This window comes from Rhinolophus sinicus, chromosome 13, assembly GCF_057876585.1.
Source record: "Rhinolophus sinicus isolate RSI-liver-muscle chromosome 13, RSI-T2T, whole genome shotgun sequence".
NCBI classification, from domain to species: domain Eukaryota; kingdom Metazoa; phylum Chordata; class Mammalia; order Chiroptera; family Rhinolophidae; genus Rhinolophus; species Rhinolophus sinicus.
The window spans coordinates 22166403-22185151 of record NC_142513.1 but is presented as its reverse complement, the minus strand read 5'-3'; the positions used below and the strand labels follow the sequence as shown (position 1 = coordinate 22185151).

The 18749-nt window shown below is 43.6% G+C and overlaps 1 protein-coding gene and 1 pseudogene across 2 annotated transcripts in view; one reads left to right on the top strand and one right to left on the bottom strand.

Annotated features, from left to right (window-relative positions):
* Positions 1 to 8097: 8097 nt before the first annotated feature.
* KIF3B (kinesin family member 3B) overlaps positions 8098 to 18749 on the top strand; it is a 38038-nt gene continuing 27386 nt past the window's right edge. Inside the window, exons 1-2 of one of the 2 annotated variants that reach the window (XM_074318317.2) lie at positions 8178 to 8219; positions 9327 to 9410. In XM_074318317.2, coding sequence (XP_074174418.1) covers positions 9327 to 9410 — 84 coding nt within the window. In that variant the 5' untranslated portion in view covers positions 8178 to 8219. Of the gene's footprint in view, positions 8220 to 9326; positions 9411 to 18749 lie in introns of both variants that reach the window. The other variant, XM_019748514.3, reaches the window with a different exon arrangement.
* LOC109456258 (DNA damage-regulated autophagy modulator protein 2 pseudogene) lies at positions 15359 to 16793 on the bottom strand (annotated as a pseudogene).

Sequence of the window (18749 nt, the reverse complement as noted above, 5' to 3'; positions counted from 1 at the left end):
TAGGTTTTGTATTATCTGTATCTCAGTGTGACAGTTACCTATCACTGCATAGCAAGTAACCCCAAAATTTTGTCTCTTAAAGCAAGAATAGTCATGTATTATTTCTCACGGCTTCTCTGTGGCTCAGGCATTTGGGAGCAGCGTGGCTGAACGTTCTGGTCTCTCACAAGGTTGTACTGGCCAGGGTTGCACTCATCTGAAAGCTCGACTGTGGCTGGAGGCTCCATTTCTAAGGTGGCTCTTTCACATGGCTGGTAAGTTGTGGTTGGCTGTTGGTGGGAGGCCTCAGCTCCTCTCACAGGATTACTTGGGTGACCGCACAACGTTGTGGCTGGCTTCCCTCAAAATGAGTGATTCAAGAGACCAACACAGCGGCTGTGATGTCTTTTATGACCTAGCCTCAGGAGTCATACATCAGCACTTCTACTATTTTTATTGGTCATACAGGCCAGCCCTATTCAATGAGAGAGGGGACTACACAAGGGCATAAGTATAAGGAAGTGAGGGTCACTGTAGGCCATCTTGAAATTACCAAAAGGTTTTTTTGTTTGTTTGTTTTAACATGGAGTAAAAAAAAATGTGTGTGTGCGCGCGCGCGTATAGTTCTATGAATTTTAACACATGTGTAGATTTGCGTAACCACCACCACAAACAGGATACAGAACAGTTTCATCACCCCTCAAAAAACCCTCGTGTTTCCCTTTGTAGTGACACATTCTTCCCACCCTTAACCTGTGGTAACTGCCGATCTATCACTATAGTTCTGTCTTCTTGAGAATGTCATATAAATAGAATCATGCAGTATGTCACCTTTTGAAATGAGTTTCTTTCACTCAGAATAAGGTCACTGAGACTCATCTAGGTTGTTGCAGGTATCAACAGTCCATTCCTTTTTATTGCTGAGCTATGTGCCACTGTATGGATATGCTACAGTTTGCTTATGGGTTTACCCATTGAAAAGGGTTATTTCCCATTGGAGGGGATTTTGAATACACCTGCCATAAACATTCATGCACTGTATTCTTTCTCTTGTCCTGTTACGCTGATGATATGTTAGATCTTTTGATATTGTGCCACAGGTCCCTCGCACCCTGTTGTTTTTGTGGGTTTTTTTTTTTCTTTTTTTTTTTTTTTTCCTGTTTTTCTCTCTCTGTTCAGATTGGGTGATTTCTATTGATCTATCTTCAAGTTTACCAATTCTTTCCTGTGACATCTCTATTTTGCTGTTTAACCCATCCATTCAGTCTTTTTATCTGTCATTGTATTTTTCAGTTCTAAAATTTCCATTTAGTATATGTATGTCTTCTATTTATGAAAAAACTGAAAAAGCGCAGGGTTTTCATCCTTACTTGGAGTATTTTTTTTAATTGTGGTATAACATACCTAAATAAAATCTATCATTCTAACCAATTTCAAGTATTCAGTTCAGTGGCACTAAATACATTCACATTATTGCGCAACCATCACCACTTATCCATCTCCAAAACTTTTTCTTCTTTCCAAACTAAAACTCTGTACCCAGTAAACACTAACTCCCCATTCTCTCCTTGGAGTATTTATATAACAGCTGCCTTAAGATCTTTTTCAGATCATTCCAACATCTTGGTATTGGTATCTTTTCATTGTCTTTTCTCATGTGAGCAGAGATTTTCCTGCTTCTTTGTATTGTGAGTAATTTGTCCTGGACATTTTTAAATATTATGGTATAAGCTCTGGGTTTTGTTTAAATCCTATGGATAAATATTGATATTTTTTTGTCTTAAAAGGCAGTTGGCAAAGTAAGTTCAGGCTGCAAACTCCATCCGCCTTCTGTGGGTTGCGGTTCCCATGTCAATCCTGCTATAAAACCCTTTGCGATGCCTTGTGTGTCTGCCCCATGTGCATGTCACTCATGGGCCGGTCCAGAACTTGAGCAGTGGCCTACCTCCTGATGCAGTTCTCCAAGTCTGTGGTAAGCTGTTTAGGGTAAATCACTCATGTGCTGATAATGGGTGAGCCCAGAAGTCCATAAATAACTTTGTGGGGTCACTTTCCCAAGTTTCTCCCTCACTGCAATCTCCCTGGGACTTTCCAGTTCCCTGGGGCTTTATTTACCTGACTCTGATGTGCATTTCCCACTAATGCACCCACGTCTGGAGCCAAAGCAATAGGGGTTCATCCCACAGCTCCTCCAGTTTGAAAGAAAGGTTCCCCTTCTTCCTAGTTTCAGACTCCTGTAGGTACCTGCCACCACCTCCGCCACCATGGGGTGGCCTTAGGGGCTAGGACACAAGAGAATGGAGACAAGAAAAGAAATGGGGCTCTCCCGAGTCTCTGATTGTTAGGAGATCTCTTTCCCATTCCCAGAACCAGACTAGAGGGTTTCTCCTGATATGCTTTCTGTTTACTCTGATGCCCACTTCTAGGTTAGGGGCTGCACTGAAACCAGCCCAGGGAACACCAGAGGGAAAACAAGTGCAGACTCACTGCCAGATTAGTGGTACCTTGATTACTGGTCTTCCCCAGTCTGACTGCTACTGTTGACTTTTCAGCATCCTCAACTAGTTGCTCCATGCCTTCTGTCCAGGGTTTGGAGCTGCATTCAGCAGCAGAGGTGGGGTGGAGACTATTCACTCCATCTCAGGAGAACTGGAAGCACTACCTCAGGTTTCACATCAATCCTTCTGGACAGTGGAGTGGACAGTGCACTGATAGGGGCCAGGCTGTAAGCAAGGAGACCTGTGACGATGATCAGGGAAGCTTCACAGAGATGACCCCGGGGTTGATCTAAAAGATAGGTGGTTGTTTTCTGGAGGGTAGGTTGGAGGCAGAGTATTCAGGGCAGAGGGGTCAGCATGAGCGATGTCTTAGAGGAGTATAAGAGTGAGGACCAAGGAGGGAAGGGACTGGCTGGGACTCCATGTTAGGAGATGAGTGGCTGATTTCTGATTTCTATGGGTCGAAGAAAAAGGCCAAGTAATGTTTTCCACTACTGTGTGAGGAGGGGAAGCCCCCACCCCCAGACCTGTAACAGGATGTGGGGATGCTCATGGGTTTCTGAGACCTTGGCAGGGAAAGACGGCATCGAGGCTAAAAAGGCCACTGACTCAGTTCCTGTGGAGAAAGAATGGCACGATTTTACAGCTGCTGCAAGGGAATGTCATACTGTGACAGCCTTTCTTGGGTCCGATGATCTATGAGAGGGGCCGAGGGCATGTCTGCTTCTGTACTCAAGATAATAAATCTAACATTTCCCAAGGGCTTTCTGTAAATTAGGTGGGGAAGTGGGAGAGGCTAGGGGACCAGGTGTTTAGAGGCAGGAGTGGCAAAGAGCTTTTATTGTATTCTTTATTTTTAATTAAAAAAATCAAACCACATGTATTTGTTGTCTATTGAGGCGAATAAATGACCTCGAAACTCAGCAGCTGAAAACAACAAACATTTATTACCTCATGCAGTTTCTGAGAGTCAGGAATCTGGAATCAGCTTAGCTGGGTGGTTCAGTTACCCTTTCAGTCACGCAAGCCATTGCTGGTTCAGTGTAAGGGGATTTGAATACAGGATTCGAATACAGTAGGGGGGTCATTGAGGGCCATCCTGGAAACTGGCTACCACCACATGTGAATGGATTACCAATTCAAGTTATTTTGTCAATTTAAAGAGATCACTGAGATATGTTACTAAGAAAAAAGCAGGGTGGCCAGTTAGCTCAATTGGTCAGTGTGTGGTGCTAATAACACCAAGGTTGCCGGTTCAATCCCCGCATCGGTCACTGTGAACTGCGCCCTCCTTAAAAACAAACAAACAAACAAAAAACGGAGATTATAACTGAGAAATGTTTAAAAAAAGAAAAAAGCAAGTTGCCTTTTTATATAATCTCACTTAAAAAGAAACATTAAACCTATATATTTCTATTATACATACATATGTAAATGTACAGAAAAAGGTCTAGAAGGATACACTTAAAACTTTACCTCTGAGGGGGAAGATGGAATAAAATATTTTTCTTCATGATATGAATTATTGGTTTACTGTTTTAATTTTCTGTTGCTGGACGGCAAAGCACCCCAAATTTAGTGATTAAACAATAATCCTTTTATTCTGCTCACCGAATTTATGAGTCAGGAATTTGGACAGGGCACTGTAGAATTAGTTTGTCTCTGCTCCATGATGTCTGGGGCCTAGGCTGGAAGACTAAAACAGCTGGGGTGACTCCATTTGTGGTGTCTGGGCTCAGATGACAGGAATGCTGGTCTCGGGTAGGGCCATTGACTGGAACACCTGCAGATGGCCTCTTGGTGTGGCTTGGGCTTCCTCACAGTATGGATTCTGTGTTCCAAGAGGAAGTATCCCGAGAGGAAGCATCTGGAAAGAGGTTATTCCAAGAGAACCAGGCAAAGCTGCATGTCTTTTATGATCCAATCTCGGAAATCGCATAGCATCACTTCTGCTATACTCTATTGGTTAAGTCAGCCACAAGCCTCCTCATACTGAAGGAAAGAGGACTTAGATTCCCCCTCTCAATGGGAGCAGTGTCAAGGAATCTGCAGCCATTTTTTTAAACTGCCACAGTTACATGATTTAAAAATTATTTTAAATAAAGAATGGGAAATAAAACTTGGAGGCTGCCTTTCCTGAGATGGCCGGTTGGGAGCACCTAGGTACATGCTCACAGCAACTGCCTCTCAGACTCTTAGGTCCTTTACCTCCTTGAGCCTGAGCATCTCAGGGAAACTGAGATAACTTGGCAATTACAACAGATAATTCTTTTATTGTTTCTTCTCTGTACCTGGAACCAAGCCCTTTATGTAAATATTTATGTATGGATTTATTTGTTCCCCATGCCTTGTTCCAAAAAGGAAGGAAGCTTACAAGAATTCATACAGCATAATCATATGATTAAAATATATGTAAATAGATCAAGAAACCAAGGTGAAGGGAAAGGAAAGGTTGAAACAGTAAGTTGAGACCAGAGGACAAGTTAGTTCTTAAAAATATGCTGCAAAGTCTTAAGTAAATATTTAGCACTGCAGGTCTGGAAAGGATTATGTATGTTATTTGACCCAATTCCCCAAATGAAATCTCTTGAAATCCCTTTCCAATACCCTACCAAGTAGTCAGCTAGCCTTAGTTTACACATCTCCTGTGATGGGGAGCTCACTACATTGCAAAGCAATTCCAACTATTAGAAAGTGTGGACCCAGGAATCACAAACTCAAATGCTTCCAAGGGCCAGGTAGGCAATAAAAGTGAATGAGCCAAGTTGGTGCATATGGTAAAATGAACTCACACATCCAGTTTAAAAGGGGCAACTGCTATTCCCTCCAGGCAATTATTGCCATGTGGGAACCCAGGCCCAGTGTGGTCACGTCTTTGGATATGCAAAGAAGCTGGAAATTTCAATGCATATGGGAAATCTCCTAGGTTTTTTAATGTTGGCAATTAGTTTTCTATTTTATAAAAAATTGAGCAGGCCAAATAAAACACAACTGCCTGTAGATGCTGCTTATGGTCCACCAGTTTGTGAGCCCAGAAGACACCAAAGTCACAGGCTTTGAAGTTGGGTTAGAACAGACTTTGACTCTAGCTCTGCCAGTTATTCACTAGGTAATTATTTAGAGCCTCAGTTTTCATCTGGAAAATGGGGATAATAATGGTTTGTATCTCTTAAAGAGGCAGATATGTGATATGATAGGCTGCAAAGCACTTACTACAGTGCCCGGCACTCAGGAAGCACTAATAAATACAATAAATAAAGCATTTATTAATAATAAATAAATAATGAAAAAATATTTATAAATAAATATGCAGCACTAAATAAATGCAATACAATTATTATGAGGGCCTCTCTGGGGCATCCATCCACTGACCCCAGCTCTGCCTACGAAGGTAACTTCTGACAAGAGTGTTTGAGGAATATTCCAAGGTTTGGGGAATTTAGTTTTTGTTTTTTAAGTTGTAACTCATATATATTTTTATTTTATTTTATTGGGGAAGGGGAACAGGACTTTATTGAGGATTAGTATGTACTTCCAGGCCTTTTTCCAAGTCAAGTTGTTGTCTTTTCAATCTTAATTGTGGAGGGTGCAGCTCAGGTCCAGGTCCAGTTGCCGTTGTTAGTTGCAGGGGGCGCAGCCCACCATCCCTTGCAGGAGTCGAACTGGCAACCTTGTGGTTGAGAGCCCACTGGCCCATGTGGGAATCGAACTGGCAGCCTTCAGTGTTAGGAGCACAGAGCTCCAACCGCCTGAGCCACTGGGCCTGCCGGGGGATTTAGTTTTTAATTGATAGATGTGCCCCTTAGGTGCCAGAACATAGAGCATTTTCCCTTGTTCAGAGCCAAGACCAAACTCAGCTCTGAGAGAGGAAGTCTGTGGGATCCCGCTTTGGGGTTGGGGGTGATGAATAGAGATATATCATGTGTACGTAGAGCAAGGGGTCCAGGTGAGAGGGCATTCCAGACAGGGAGAACCCCTGGAACAAAGTACAGAGAGTCCGGGAGCTTGTGGAGCCCGGTCAGAGAGAAAAGGGAGATACTGTAGCGGCAACAATGAGGTGGACCCATGTTGGCAAGGGGAGCCTCCCGGAGATGGGGAACTATAGAGTTGTGGGCAGGGAGAGGGATAACAGAGAATTATCAGTCTGCCAGTCACTGATGTGCTGAGTGTGCTTCCACTGGCCTCATCTCAAATCAGTTGTGAGTTTGTGTTTCCTCTCCAGGAGTCTGGGAGCCTCCAGGGAGGAGGGGAAGAGAGTGTTTTTTCACCTTACTGCGCTAGAGACACACCCAATATTTGCAGAGGATTCGAGAGAGGTAAAGGGACTGAGCTGGGGCTACTTGGCTGCAGGCAGAGGTGATAGTGTGGGCTCTGGGTTCACGTGGTAACGATGTGACTTCGGTCAGTTTCCCCATCTGTAGGGTGGGAATGATAATAGTAACTTCATAATCGGTGATTGTAAGCATTGATGTTCTTGACTCATTGTAAGTGCTCCATAAATGTCCCTTTTGGGACTTTCAGCTCTTCCATGGCCTTCCCCTTGGTCTGCTTACCCTTATACCTGTGGGTTACCTGTCGCTCTCCCCCACCCATGTGCTCTCTTTCTCTCTTTTCGTCCCCTAATCACACTTTGCTACTAGTCAAGAATGTGCCTTTGATTTTTTTTTTACTTTTGATGCTCTTTGGAAAAAGCCAAAAGGTCGAAAGATCACACGTAGCTGATAAATGGCAGAGTTGGGTTTCAAATCAAACTGACTCTCGAGTTCATGAACTTTGAAACCGCACTGTGCAACTTTGGCCCAATACTCGCTGGCTGAGACAAAGCATGCCCAAGGCCCCACAGCCATCAGCTGAGATCCCAACCCAGATCTGCCTGGCTCCCTTACCCCTTACTCCCCAACCCCCACGTGAAATCTTTACTACATTTCACTACATTTTCACTACATTATCAATTATCCCACAAGAATTCTGTGAGATCATGCAGCAGGAGTCACACTGGATGAAGAAACTGAGATTCAGAAAGGGAAAGCAACTTGTCCAAGTCCACAAAGAATTGGTAGATATTGCAGGTAATTTAGACATAAGGGGAGCCCCGCCTAGCCTGGTGTGGTGGCACTGAAGATGGAGAACGGTAGATAGACAAGAGAAATATTTGAGAGGTAGGCCAAGGGATATGCTAACGATACGCTGACTGATTAGATATGGGGGGTGAAGGAGAGGGAGGAGACAAGAATGATTCCTAAGTTTTTGGCTTGAGTGACCCGGTGGACCCTAAATGGGAACTATCTCAGTAGCAGTTTGAGACGCAGGTCAGATAAAGGATGTGAAAGCGCTTTAGGAAAGGTCAAAAGGCGGCTGAAATCGTGTGGCGCAATCATGGCAGTGAGTTCCATTTTACAGATGGGGAAACTGAGGCACCAGATACCAACGGGTGGAGTCACGTCACGTCGTTCTCTCTTCACATTTCTTGAGTGGGTGAAAGGACCAAGGCGTGTTGGGCACCTACTAGGATCCAATACCGTACCGGGCCCCGCCACGCCACGCCCCTCCCGGCAGGTTTTTCCCTGTCCGCCTTCTGTGTCCCAATAAAGTTATTGAAATTGACACTGGTTGCTAAGGAAGTGGGTCGCCGAGCCGGGTTGCTAAGGAAGTGAGCGGCTGCTGTCTCTCCCCATCCGGGGCAGTGGGGAATGGCTGAACCCGGGATTCGTCGCCGCCGCCAGCTTTCGGCTCGGGCCGCAGGTAAGTCGGGGAGGGGCCCAGGAGCCTGCCGGGCAGGGCGGATTTCTCCCGCCGCCTGGGATCTTTCCGGAAGCCGGCGCTGGCGCCGCCGCCTGGCTTTGCTACTCCGCGAGCGGGAGCATCCTCTGTCCTGCCTCCCGGGCATCCTCCGGCGGTTTGGACGGCCTCACCCCTCTTTCCCCGGGCGGAGATGCAGCCAGACCCCCAGGCCCCGCCGTGACGGGTCGGGGTCCATCCGGGGAGTCTGGGGCCGTGGTCAAGGACCCAGCTCGGGAGGGAGGTGGGGAAGCGAAAGCCTGGAGTCCGAACCTTGGTGCTGCCCCAGCTCACTGTGTGACCTTGGACAAGTGTCTTCCCCTCTCTGGCCTCAGTTGACCTGTTTACCCAAGGGGGTCCTAAGACTTGCTGCTCGCAGTAGTTAAGATGTTTGGTTATGTTGAAAGTGCCAATGGAGAGAGGGAGAATTCTTAGGGAGCCCCAGCGGGAGGACCGAGAGTCCAGTTTGAAGTCTGAGTGTCTGTGTGAGACTACATCTCCAGTTAGTAATCGTATGGCTTTAGGCACGTTAATCTCTGAACCCCTTCTTTATCTGTAAAATGGGTTTATGAACCACTGTGGAAATCCAGTGAGACAGAGTAAGTCAGGTAGCGGGTGGCACATAGTAAGTACCCAACAAGCTATAATGAGCCATGTAGGGTGGTTTGGGCAAGGTTTCAGGAGATGACTTTGAGACAGGGAGGATTTAGGTGTGTGGAGTGCCAGCTCACATGGGTATTCCTCCCACTGTTGACATCCCCCCGACCTTCCAGTTTTCCTTCTCTATTTTGCTCAGTGCAAGGGAGGTAGTGTGGACTTCTGAAGTAGCCCTGGTGGGGGAAATCCTGAGGTCAAGTCTCTGTAGATGGCTGAGGTTATGGTCTTGCTTCCTACTTGGCTCTTATTGACCCTTCCAGAAGAAAAAGAGTATCTTATGTCTTTTGGGAAGTACTTAAAGCATAATAGCTATTTACAAGTATATGATTAAGAAGCACTTTTCAGGTACATTATCTCATTTAATCTTCACAGAGACTTTGCCAGGTAGGTGGTGATGTTATCTCCATTTTACAGATGAGGAAACTGAGACTCAGAAAGGTGAATGACTTGTCTAAGAATTTTATACTTGTTAAGTGGTGGAGCTGGACACATTTCCAGGTAAATCCTGTATTTTCTTCCCCGTACCCTGTTGTCTTTGGTTTCTCAACAGTAGCTGTTATCAAACCACAAGGGTATTCTTTTGTTACTCCAACTACTATGGCTAGAAGCTTGTCTGCCAGTGGCAAGGAAATAAGATCTCACATAAAGCTTCATTTAAATAGATACCATCCAAAGTATGGACCTCAAAAAGAGCTGGAATTTTTAAGAGGGGTATTCTCTGGCCCTCAGTCCCCTCCTCTTTAACCTGAGAGGAGCAGGCTAGATGATACCTGAAGGCCTTTCAGTGCGGGTGTGCAATTCTGATTCCGTGCTTGCAGTTTAAAAGCATGGAATCAGGCTGCCTGGATTCAAAGCTTGGCTCTGCCACTTCCAAGCTGTGTGCCACTGAGCAATTTACTTCACCTCTTTGTGCTGCAGTTTCCTCATCTGTAAAATGGGGATAATAATAGTATCCACCGTGTCTGGCTGTTGTGAGGATTCCTTTGAGCCTAATACAGTTAAAGTGCCTGGCGATTTTGGTAAACGTTAGCTGTTGTTGTTTAGGCTTCACGGAACACCTGTACTATACTTTATGTTCTATTAATGGTGAATGAATAAAGTATGTGCCAATAATAGCAGGTCTGTCAACTTCAAGGTCATTGCCAGCTTGAAACAGTAGCTGTCACAGTAGTATATAAACGTCAGTATTATTACAAGATTGTCCCAGGAACCTGCCATTCCATGCCAGATTGGGCTCAGAGGAAGATGAAAGCTGATGGTAGGATGCCATCATAGTTTGGTAGCTTGACTTCCAATTCAGGAAATAATTACTCAATCCCTCTGTGCCAAGCACAGTGGACTCTGTGGAGATCAACCCCTATCCTTCAAGGACCTTCAAGCTTAATTTGCGTATGACTAGCATTTTAAATAATTTGACAATTTTGAATGAATTCATATCTTGTATTTGCCCCTACAGCTCAATAAAGCCACTGATTCAGATTTCTTCTTCTGTCTCCGTAGGCTTCAGTAGGGTGCCTGGGTTAGAAGCCTAGGTTTCCTCTCTAAGCCCTTTCATCCACTGATGTATGGGTCCCTGAGAAAGGGCCTTCTCTTGTGTTGGTTAATAATACAGTACTCGCTCTATGGTGCCTAATGGTTTACAAAGATGCTTAAATGTCCCTTCACTCATTTGGTCTTATCAAAAACCCTGCAATGAGGGTAAGGCGCAGAATGGGGTTCCCATTTTACAGTCGAGGGTCCTGAGGTAAGAGAAGCCATGCTGCTAGGACACAGCCCATTTCACGTTGGAATCCAGGTCTTCGGACTCCAAGGTCAGTGCTCTTGCCCCTGTGTCTGCTTCCTCAGTTTCATTCACTGGACATTTGCTGAGCATCTGACCTTTGTCAGGCTCTGTTCTCGCCTGGGGATGTGATGGTAGTGAGGTAGACGAGGTCCTTGCTCTCATGCCGCTTCCATTCTAGTGACAGCAACAGAAAAAATAATAAATGAAAATACGGATGGGAATGAGTACTGTGAAAACAGTATACCAGTGATGTCGTAGAGAGTAACTTCTTGAAGGGATTGGGGGGCTGCTACTTTAATTGGGTGGTCAGAGAAGGCCTCTCTAAGGTGTTAACATTTTTGCTGAGATTTGCTGCCAAAAAGGACCCAATCATTTGGATATGTGGCAGAAGGAACAGCAAGGGTAAAGGCTCTGAGGTGGGAGCAAGCTTGGTAAGTTCCAGGAGCTGAAAGAAGGCTCAGAGTGGCGGGAGCAGGGGAGCCGGCGAGCGGGAGCAGGGGAGAGGGTGGGGGAGAATGGAGAGGCAGGCCAATGGGGGGTATGGGGGTGAAGCCTCACATCATACAGGGCCTTGCGAGCTAGAGCAAGGAGTTGGGATTTTATTCCGAAAGCAATGGGAAGTCATTGAAGGCTTTAAGAAAAGGGGGGTGGGGGCGGCCAGTTAGCTCAGTTGGTTAGAGCGCAATGCTCTTAACAACAAGGTTGCTGGTTCGATCCCCACATGGGCCACTGTGAGCTGCGCCCTCCACAACTAGATGGAAACAACTGCCTGACTTGGAGCTTATGGGTCCTGGAAAAACACACTTAAAAAAATAAAAGTTTAAAAAAAAAAAAAGAGAAAGAAAGGGGTGATGATGTGATTTGTTTTTTGTTTTTTAAAATATCACTTTGGCCTCTATGCGGGCAATACATTTTAAGGGGCATAAGAATGGCAGCCAGGAGAGTAGTTAGGAGGCCAGGTAAAAAATGATGGCAGTGGAGACGGTACAAGGGGATGTGTTGTGGAGGTAGAACCAGCAGGGTCGTGTTTGGGGGGATGAGCTAAAGGAATCAAGAATGACTCCTGAGTTTTTGGCCTGAGAATTAGGTAGATGCTGGTGGTGCCATCTGCCTCTAAGATGATGAGAGAAATTTTTGGGAAGGTGCCCTGTGAGGAAGAATGAGCTATGATTCACTCTGAACCTCTGGAGGAGAGTCACAAATCCCAGGTTATGTTGCAGGAAGACAGCCAGGTGCTTCTAACTGAAGCCTCCACCTTACACATCCATAAGCCATGCTTGTATCGTAGTCTGGCTCTCTGCCAGCTTGTGGAGTGGCAGGTGTGGGATTTGCCGGGTCAGTGTCCATCTGTCTCGTGTTGTTGGCATTGCTCTCCTGATTTGAGATCTTGGCTGATGAAGACTGGAAGGAGGCTGGCCAGCTCGGGGAGAGAGAATGGAATCACTAGTGCAGCTCACTCTCAGTGCATCCAATGGCCACTCTCTCCCTGCCAAAGTGGTTCTTTCCTTGGCCATTGAATGACATTTCTAAAGTTTCAGAGCTTTTGGGAAGCTCTTGAAAAGCTGTTGTGTTCTGCCAGAATTCCTAGAGGATTTTTGAATGGAGTATCTCTTCTGAGCAAGGGACTTCATTCAAGCTTTCTTTTCATAGCTACTAATAATTGCACATGTAAATTTAGGCTTTCCAATATTGTAAATTCAACATTGTGAATAGTAAGACTAACAATCCCACCACCTCCGCTTGTAGAGCTTTATTTGCAGTTTAGAATGCTCTTTCGTTTGCATTCTCATTTACTAATGTGAGTCATTTCAGATCATATGGAATATATATTATCGCCAGGTTACAGAGAAGCATTGAGATGCTAGAGGTCATTCGTTTTTGTCAATAAGGTTGAGCAGCTGCTAGGTGCCGGGTCAGGTAGATCCTTGCTGCTCAAAGCGCGTTCTGTGTGACCGAGGCACCCATGTCCCCTGGGAGGTGGTTTGAAATACAAAATCTAAGCCTAGATGTAATAAACCCGTCTTCATTTTACCAAGACCCCCGAGTGTTTCCTGTGCACATTAAAGCTTCAGATGCACTCATTTGGTAATAAGCAGCAAAACTAGGACTTGCCAATGATAACGATAGTAAAAGTAATAGGAATAGCTAACACTTATTGAGCCAAGCACTGTTCTAAGCACTTTACACATGTTGTGTCATTTAGTCTTCACAGCAACCCTGTAATAGGTACTGTTATGATGCCCACTTTCCAGAAGAGGAAAGTAGAGGCACAGAAAGGTCAAATGGCTTCCCCATATCTGCTGACCCCAGGTCCATTGCTCTTTCTGCCACTCACTTGTTCATCTGTTTTGCAGGTGGGCAGTACATTCCTGATGTCTTGTCCAAGGCCTTTCTCTTCTGTACCTGGGTAACAAAGTGCTGATGAGAAAGTGACTTCAAAGAATGTTTGAAGAAATCAGGGGAAAAACCCTTGAGCTATTTTAACATAACTATGGGTGTCAGTTAGTTGAATAGGCAGCAAACATACCCAATTTGTAAGACAGGCTACCTCTCACGCTTTTTAGCAGTCTCACTGGGCAGAAACAGCTGAAGCAGGTAGGAACTGTGAGCTTGTCTTTTGAGTCATTCAGCCCTGAACTGTTTCTCATTCTGGCGATAATATCTACCAGGTGAGAAGAGGGTGGCTAAAGTCCCATACCACCCGCAATTAGCTGACTAATTGCAAAAGATTCAATTTTATGGTGGCTCTGTTCGCTCTCTCTGCCCTGTGGGCTCATTATTTTCCTTTCAACATCTCCTTATCTCCCCAGAGTCTTAGAAAGATTTCTTGGTCAAGACCTATGCCATCCAGGAAATTCTGAGGTGAAAAGGCTGTGGGATCTGGGTGGAGGCATGAACTCTAATAGCAAGTCTGCCACTTGCTGTGTGACCTGGGGAAAGTAAGTCGCCCTCCTCTGTAGCCCTCATCTCTAGATATACAAAATAAGGACATGGGACAGTCTTCCAAGCTCTTCCCGAAAGACTGAGCTTTGATTTGGGTGATATTTTCTTCTTCCGTGGTGACTTTATGCTGGGTTCTCTCCTGGACCTTCAGGGATGGGGCTTTTAGAGCATATTTCTTGGCAGTCTGAGATCATTACAAGCAGGTCGTCGTAACAGCATCACACATCTGCACTGCAGCGTGGAATGATTTGAGGTTTAAGGCTCAGTTAATCATGGTGACATATATGTCTCCTCACTTTGTCACACTGATTGCAGACATTGTGTTCTGTACACACAGGCAGATCTATCTTTAGCATGCTGATTTATTATTTTTATTTACTATTTTTTATTTTTTAAACTTTTATTTCTTTTAAGTGTGTTTTTCCAGGACCCATCAGCTCCAAGTCAAGTAGTTGTTTCCATCTAGTTGTGGAGGGCGCAGCTCACAGTGGCCCATGTGGGGATCAAACTGGCAACCTGATTGTTAAGAGCACCGCACTCTAACCCGCTGAGCCAACTGGCTGCCCCTAGCATGCTGATTATTTAAATCATAGTTTGCATTAGAGAGCACCAGTGATGCTTGTAACGTTTTTTGGTAAGGTATTTGCAGCACTTGCATTTTGTCATACTTGAACATAGTGTATAAATGGAAGTGGGTCCAAGTGAAATAGAAATTGTAAAAGAGTATTGGGAATTGAGACTTGATATGCTGTTACCCACTCTGGGGTCCGTCATAACACCTTCAGCAGTGGTTTCAGCAATGGGGGTTTTGTGGGTGATAGACATTAAACAAATTAAAAGCTCATGGCACAGATTTATTCCTAAATGTATTTTATCTCATGGATGTGCAATTCTTACCTATTTCCCTTACTGTTGTTATTCAGACTAGTTTCTTTCTTTCTTTTTTTTTTTGTGGTTCTTTGGTTCCAGTAGCTCAGTGGATTGCAGTAATCAGTACTTTATAACACATTTCAATAACCTAAGCAAAAAAATCTAGCTAGTAAATCATTACAGATTCCATCTAGGTAAGATAAAATGTCAGCTCAAGTTACTTAAGATAACCACAAGAAGATAGTTCTTGGTGTAAATAGTTACTGGTTTTGCAAGATACGCAATAGTGAGTCAGATTCTAGCCTAAGAAATATATAATGTTTTTCCTTCCGTATTTCTTCAATTGCCAGCATTTTTTAATATAACTTTTTCACTAATTATAAAAACAATGAACTTCTATTGAGGAAAAATGAGGAAAATCCTGAAAAGATTAAATAAGATTCACCATAAGTCCCACCACCCAGAAATACTGTTAACATCTTACTGTCCAAAGGCAAATATATTCCTAAATACATTTTATCTCATGGATGTGCAATTCTTACCTATTTCCCTTATTGTTGTTATTCAGACTAGTTTCTTTTTTTTTTTTTTTTTTTTTTGTGGTTCTTTGGTTTTATTTGGGATAAAAAAAAGTATAGGCATAAATGTTTTTACATGGCTCTCTTGAAGCTATCCTTTAAAATAACTTATCAAATGGCTTCATTCATGTCTCTTGATTTTCAGAGTCTATCAATGTCACTGTCAGCCTTGATTAATTGGTTGAAAATTTCAGAGCAAAATAAGCAACTTTTGTGACTGTTTTCCCAATCCGTGAGAATCATAATCATCACAGAAATATTTTATCCTTTCATCATAAATCTCTGGAAAGTAGCCGTAGTCACTCATTGTTGATCGGATAGGGATCAGTGTCATAGAGGGTTACTCTCTCTAAATTGGCTTCCACCCACTAAAGAAAGTTTCTGAAAATCACAGAGATGAGTTGGGAGAAAACCAAAGAAGGACAATGACCTAGACCATTCTTCTGCAGTAATAATCACGTGGCACACATGACTTTTGTCTCCGGGGTTCCAGCGGAGTTTCTGTACTACATCTGTGCTGCAACTGCCACTGTACAAAAGTGGTGAGCAGGTCAACATACTAAATGCACTCACTCCACACCAGATAACGACCAGTAGACTGATCCAGAAGACTTGTTTGCCATGAATTTGGGGCTGCATTTGGTAGGAAAGGATGGTCTGAACAAACATGTATGAGGAGCCCACACCAAAGGTGAGCGCAGCCCCATATCCATGTGCAATTATTACAGAGACTGTTCTCTGGAAGTTTGCCACAACTCAGCAACCCAAGTACAAGGCCAGCCTTGTTTAACCTGACGGTACAATTCCCTTCAGGATTCAGAGCATGAATTTGCTATTATAGCAAACATAAATGGTAGTGATGCATTCAACTGCGGTGAAATTGAACATTGCCCGATACAAGCATTTTTCTGGAGCTACTGTACCAGTGTCAATCAGTCAGACAGATGTGTTTATCTGTCTCTCCTGAATATTCCCTAAACATCACAGGTCCTTTCACAACTCTGACTTTTGTCATCTGTTGTTGACTCGGCCTGATATAAGGCAAAGCAGGTTTAACACGGTGAAGGGTTATGGCAATGTATGAAAATATGAAAACCTCCAAGATCCAAATTACAAGGGCCGAAGGAAAGAAACTGAGGCCTTGCTGAAACCACCACTTCTCAAACAGGTCTTTTGTCACTTTCTTGTTTGGTTTTATCTTTCTCACTAAACTTTAAGTTCTATAGACCAGAAACCAGTTGTTTTGTTCACCATTATATTTCCAGCTCCTGTTTTAAAGTTCACAAAGTATCAGTCTTCACATCGGCCCAGACCTGCACCTTTTTAAATCCTTGCTTGGATGAGTCCGCCTGTGCTGACCCCGGGTCCAGAGCCTGCGGGTTGGATGGAGATGGGGCAGGGCCCTGGGGCGTGCTTCTCATTTAGGCTCATTTCAATATTTAAATGTTATAAATAGTGCTACTGAGAACATCTTGATAACTATCTTTGCATAAACTTTTGCCTACATTTCTGATGATTTCTTTAAGCTAGATCTCTTAATTGTTAAACTTTTAATTATAAAGGCAGCTTCCTTAAATAATGTTTTCAACAAAGCAGTGTCTAAATAAAGTTGACAAGGCAGACATTATTACAATTTGGTGAGGAGGGATTACCAGGGAAAATGGTATCCTAACTCAATTTCCGCTTATTGTCCACTTGCAGGTACATCTTTAGATGTACTCAAAGTGTGTCTCCCATTTTGCATTTGGAAATGTTCACTCAACATTTCATAGCCATTTTTCCATGTTCCCATTTTTAATTAATTATGAGTTAATAAACTTCCCCCAGCATTGGGCATTTGTGTCCAGCTTTTTAATAATCACAGAGTGCCCTAGTGAACATCTTTGCTTCTCTCTCAGCTTCACAAGAGAATTCTAAATAAATGGTTTGGGAAAGATTAGAATTTTAGAAAGTTAAAGGAGAACTGTACATTTTCCTTCTTAAAATTTGATAGAATCCTCTAAAAGTAGCTTTTAGAAAAACAGCTTTATTGAGATATAATTCACATATCATAAAATATCTTTTAATATTCTTTTTTTTTTACTTTTTTTGGGGGGGGAGGGGAACAGGACTTTATTGGGGAACAGTGGGTACTTCCAGGACTTTTTTCCAAGTCAAGCTGTTGTCCTTTCAAGCTTAGCTGTGGAGGGTGCAGCTCAGCTCTAGGTCCAGTTGCCGTTTTTAGTTGCAGGAGTGGAACCAGCAACCTTGTGGTTGAAAGCCCGTGCTCCAACCGAGTCATCTGGCACTGGCCCATGAGGGAATCGAATCGGCAGCCTTCGGCGTTAGGAGCACAGAGCTCCAACTGCCTGAACCACCAGGCGGGCCCCTCTTTTAATATTCTTTCTCAGCTTTTTTTATTGCTTCTTTTTCTTTTTTCTTTTTGATACAGAATTCCCTATGAATGGGCCCCAGCACACAGGCCTTTGGCATTTAAACCCCTCATTCTCTGAATAGGCTGTTGGTTGATGACATTAACCTGAAATACTCTGTGTACATGCTCAGTTTGGGGCACTGTATGAACTGTGAGATCAAGCGTTATCATTATGGAATTGGACAGTATTGGACAGTGAACCGTGGCAGTTCTGGTGGACTTTTGGAGAGGGATTTTTAAAAAGTATTTAACTCATCTTATTACTACTGAAATAAGTCCTGTGATTTATAGGAAATTCTGCTTGATCAACTTTGGGAATTGTTTACTCTAGAGGTGGCATATGTAGGCAGAACTTCTCCAACATTAATGTATACACAAATCACCAAGGATCTTGATAAAATGGGATTCTGATTGGGGGGTCTGGTTTGGGTTAGAATCTGCAGAGCTAAACCAGGTGGAACAGGAGATATGAGGTAACACTTAAACACAATATCCTGAATTATCTTGAATGACATGGTGCAAGTTATTCCCTTTTAAACTCTTTTGGTTCTTCTGACTGTGTCAAGGAAAATGTTTGTTTAGTTTCAGTCTGTTTCTTAACACTTGCTAAACTCACTTTCTAACCAAGAGAAATCTGGTCTCAGGGCTTAGGTAAGCGACAGTATCTAATTAGAATTTAGTAATGTATGTCCTTATATTTATTTTCATGATTACCTTCTACTTTCAACAAGTGATACTGATTGTCCATTAATGGTAGTGATGTAAAGTTATTTTTTAAAATAAATTTTGTTTATAAAAAAGCAGCTTTCAAGAAAAACCTTAAGTAAATAACAGTGCAAATGGTACATGGATATGGCAAAAATTGTGAAGAGACAATCCCATGACTGGAATTTAGGATGTGCTGGTGTGGAAAACAGGCCATGGACTTTGGAGCGAGGTAGACCTGGTTTCTACTTATTTTGCCACTCATTAACTCGGTGTGCCATGTTACTTCCCCCTCCAAGTCGGAGGTTTTTTCTCCCTTAAATTGGGCCAGGGCAGAAGCACCTCCTGTGGGCCAGGCACTATAATGCTGTCCTCCTCTAATCCTCACACAGCCCCAGGGCAGGGTAGCATTGGTAGTCCCACTTTACAGATGAGTAGGCTCAGAGTGGGGAAGGAACTTGCCCAGAGGACCAGAGCTGGGGATGGTAGGACTGGCTTTCAATCCCAGGTGTGTCTGAATCTCTTTTTTCGTTATTCCAGGCCAC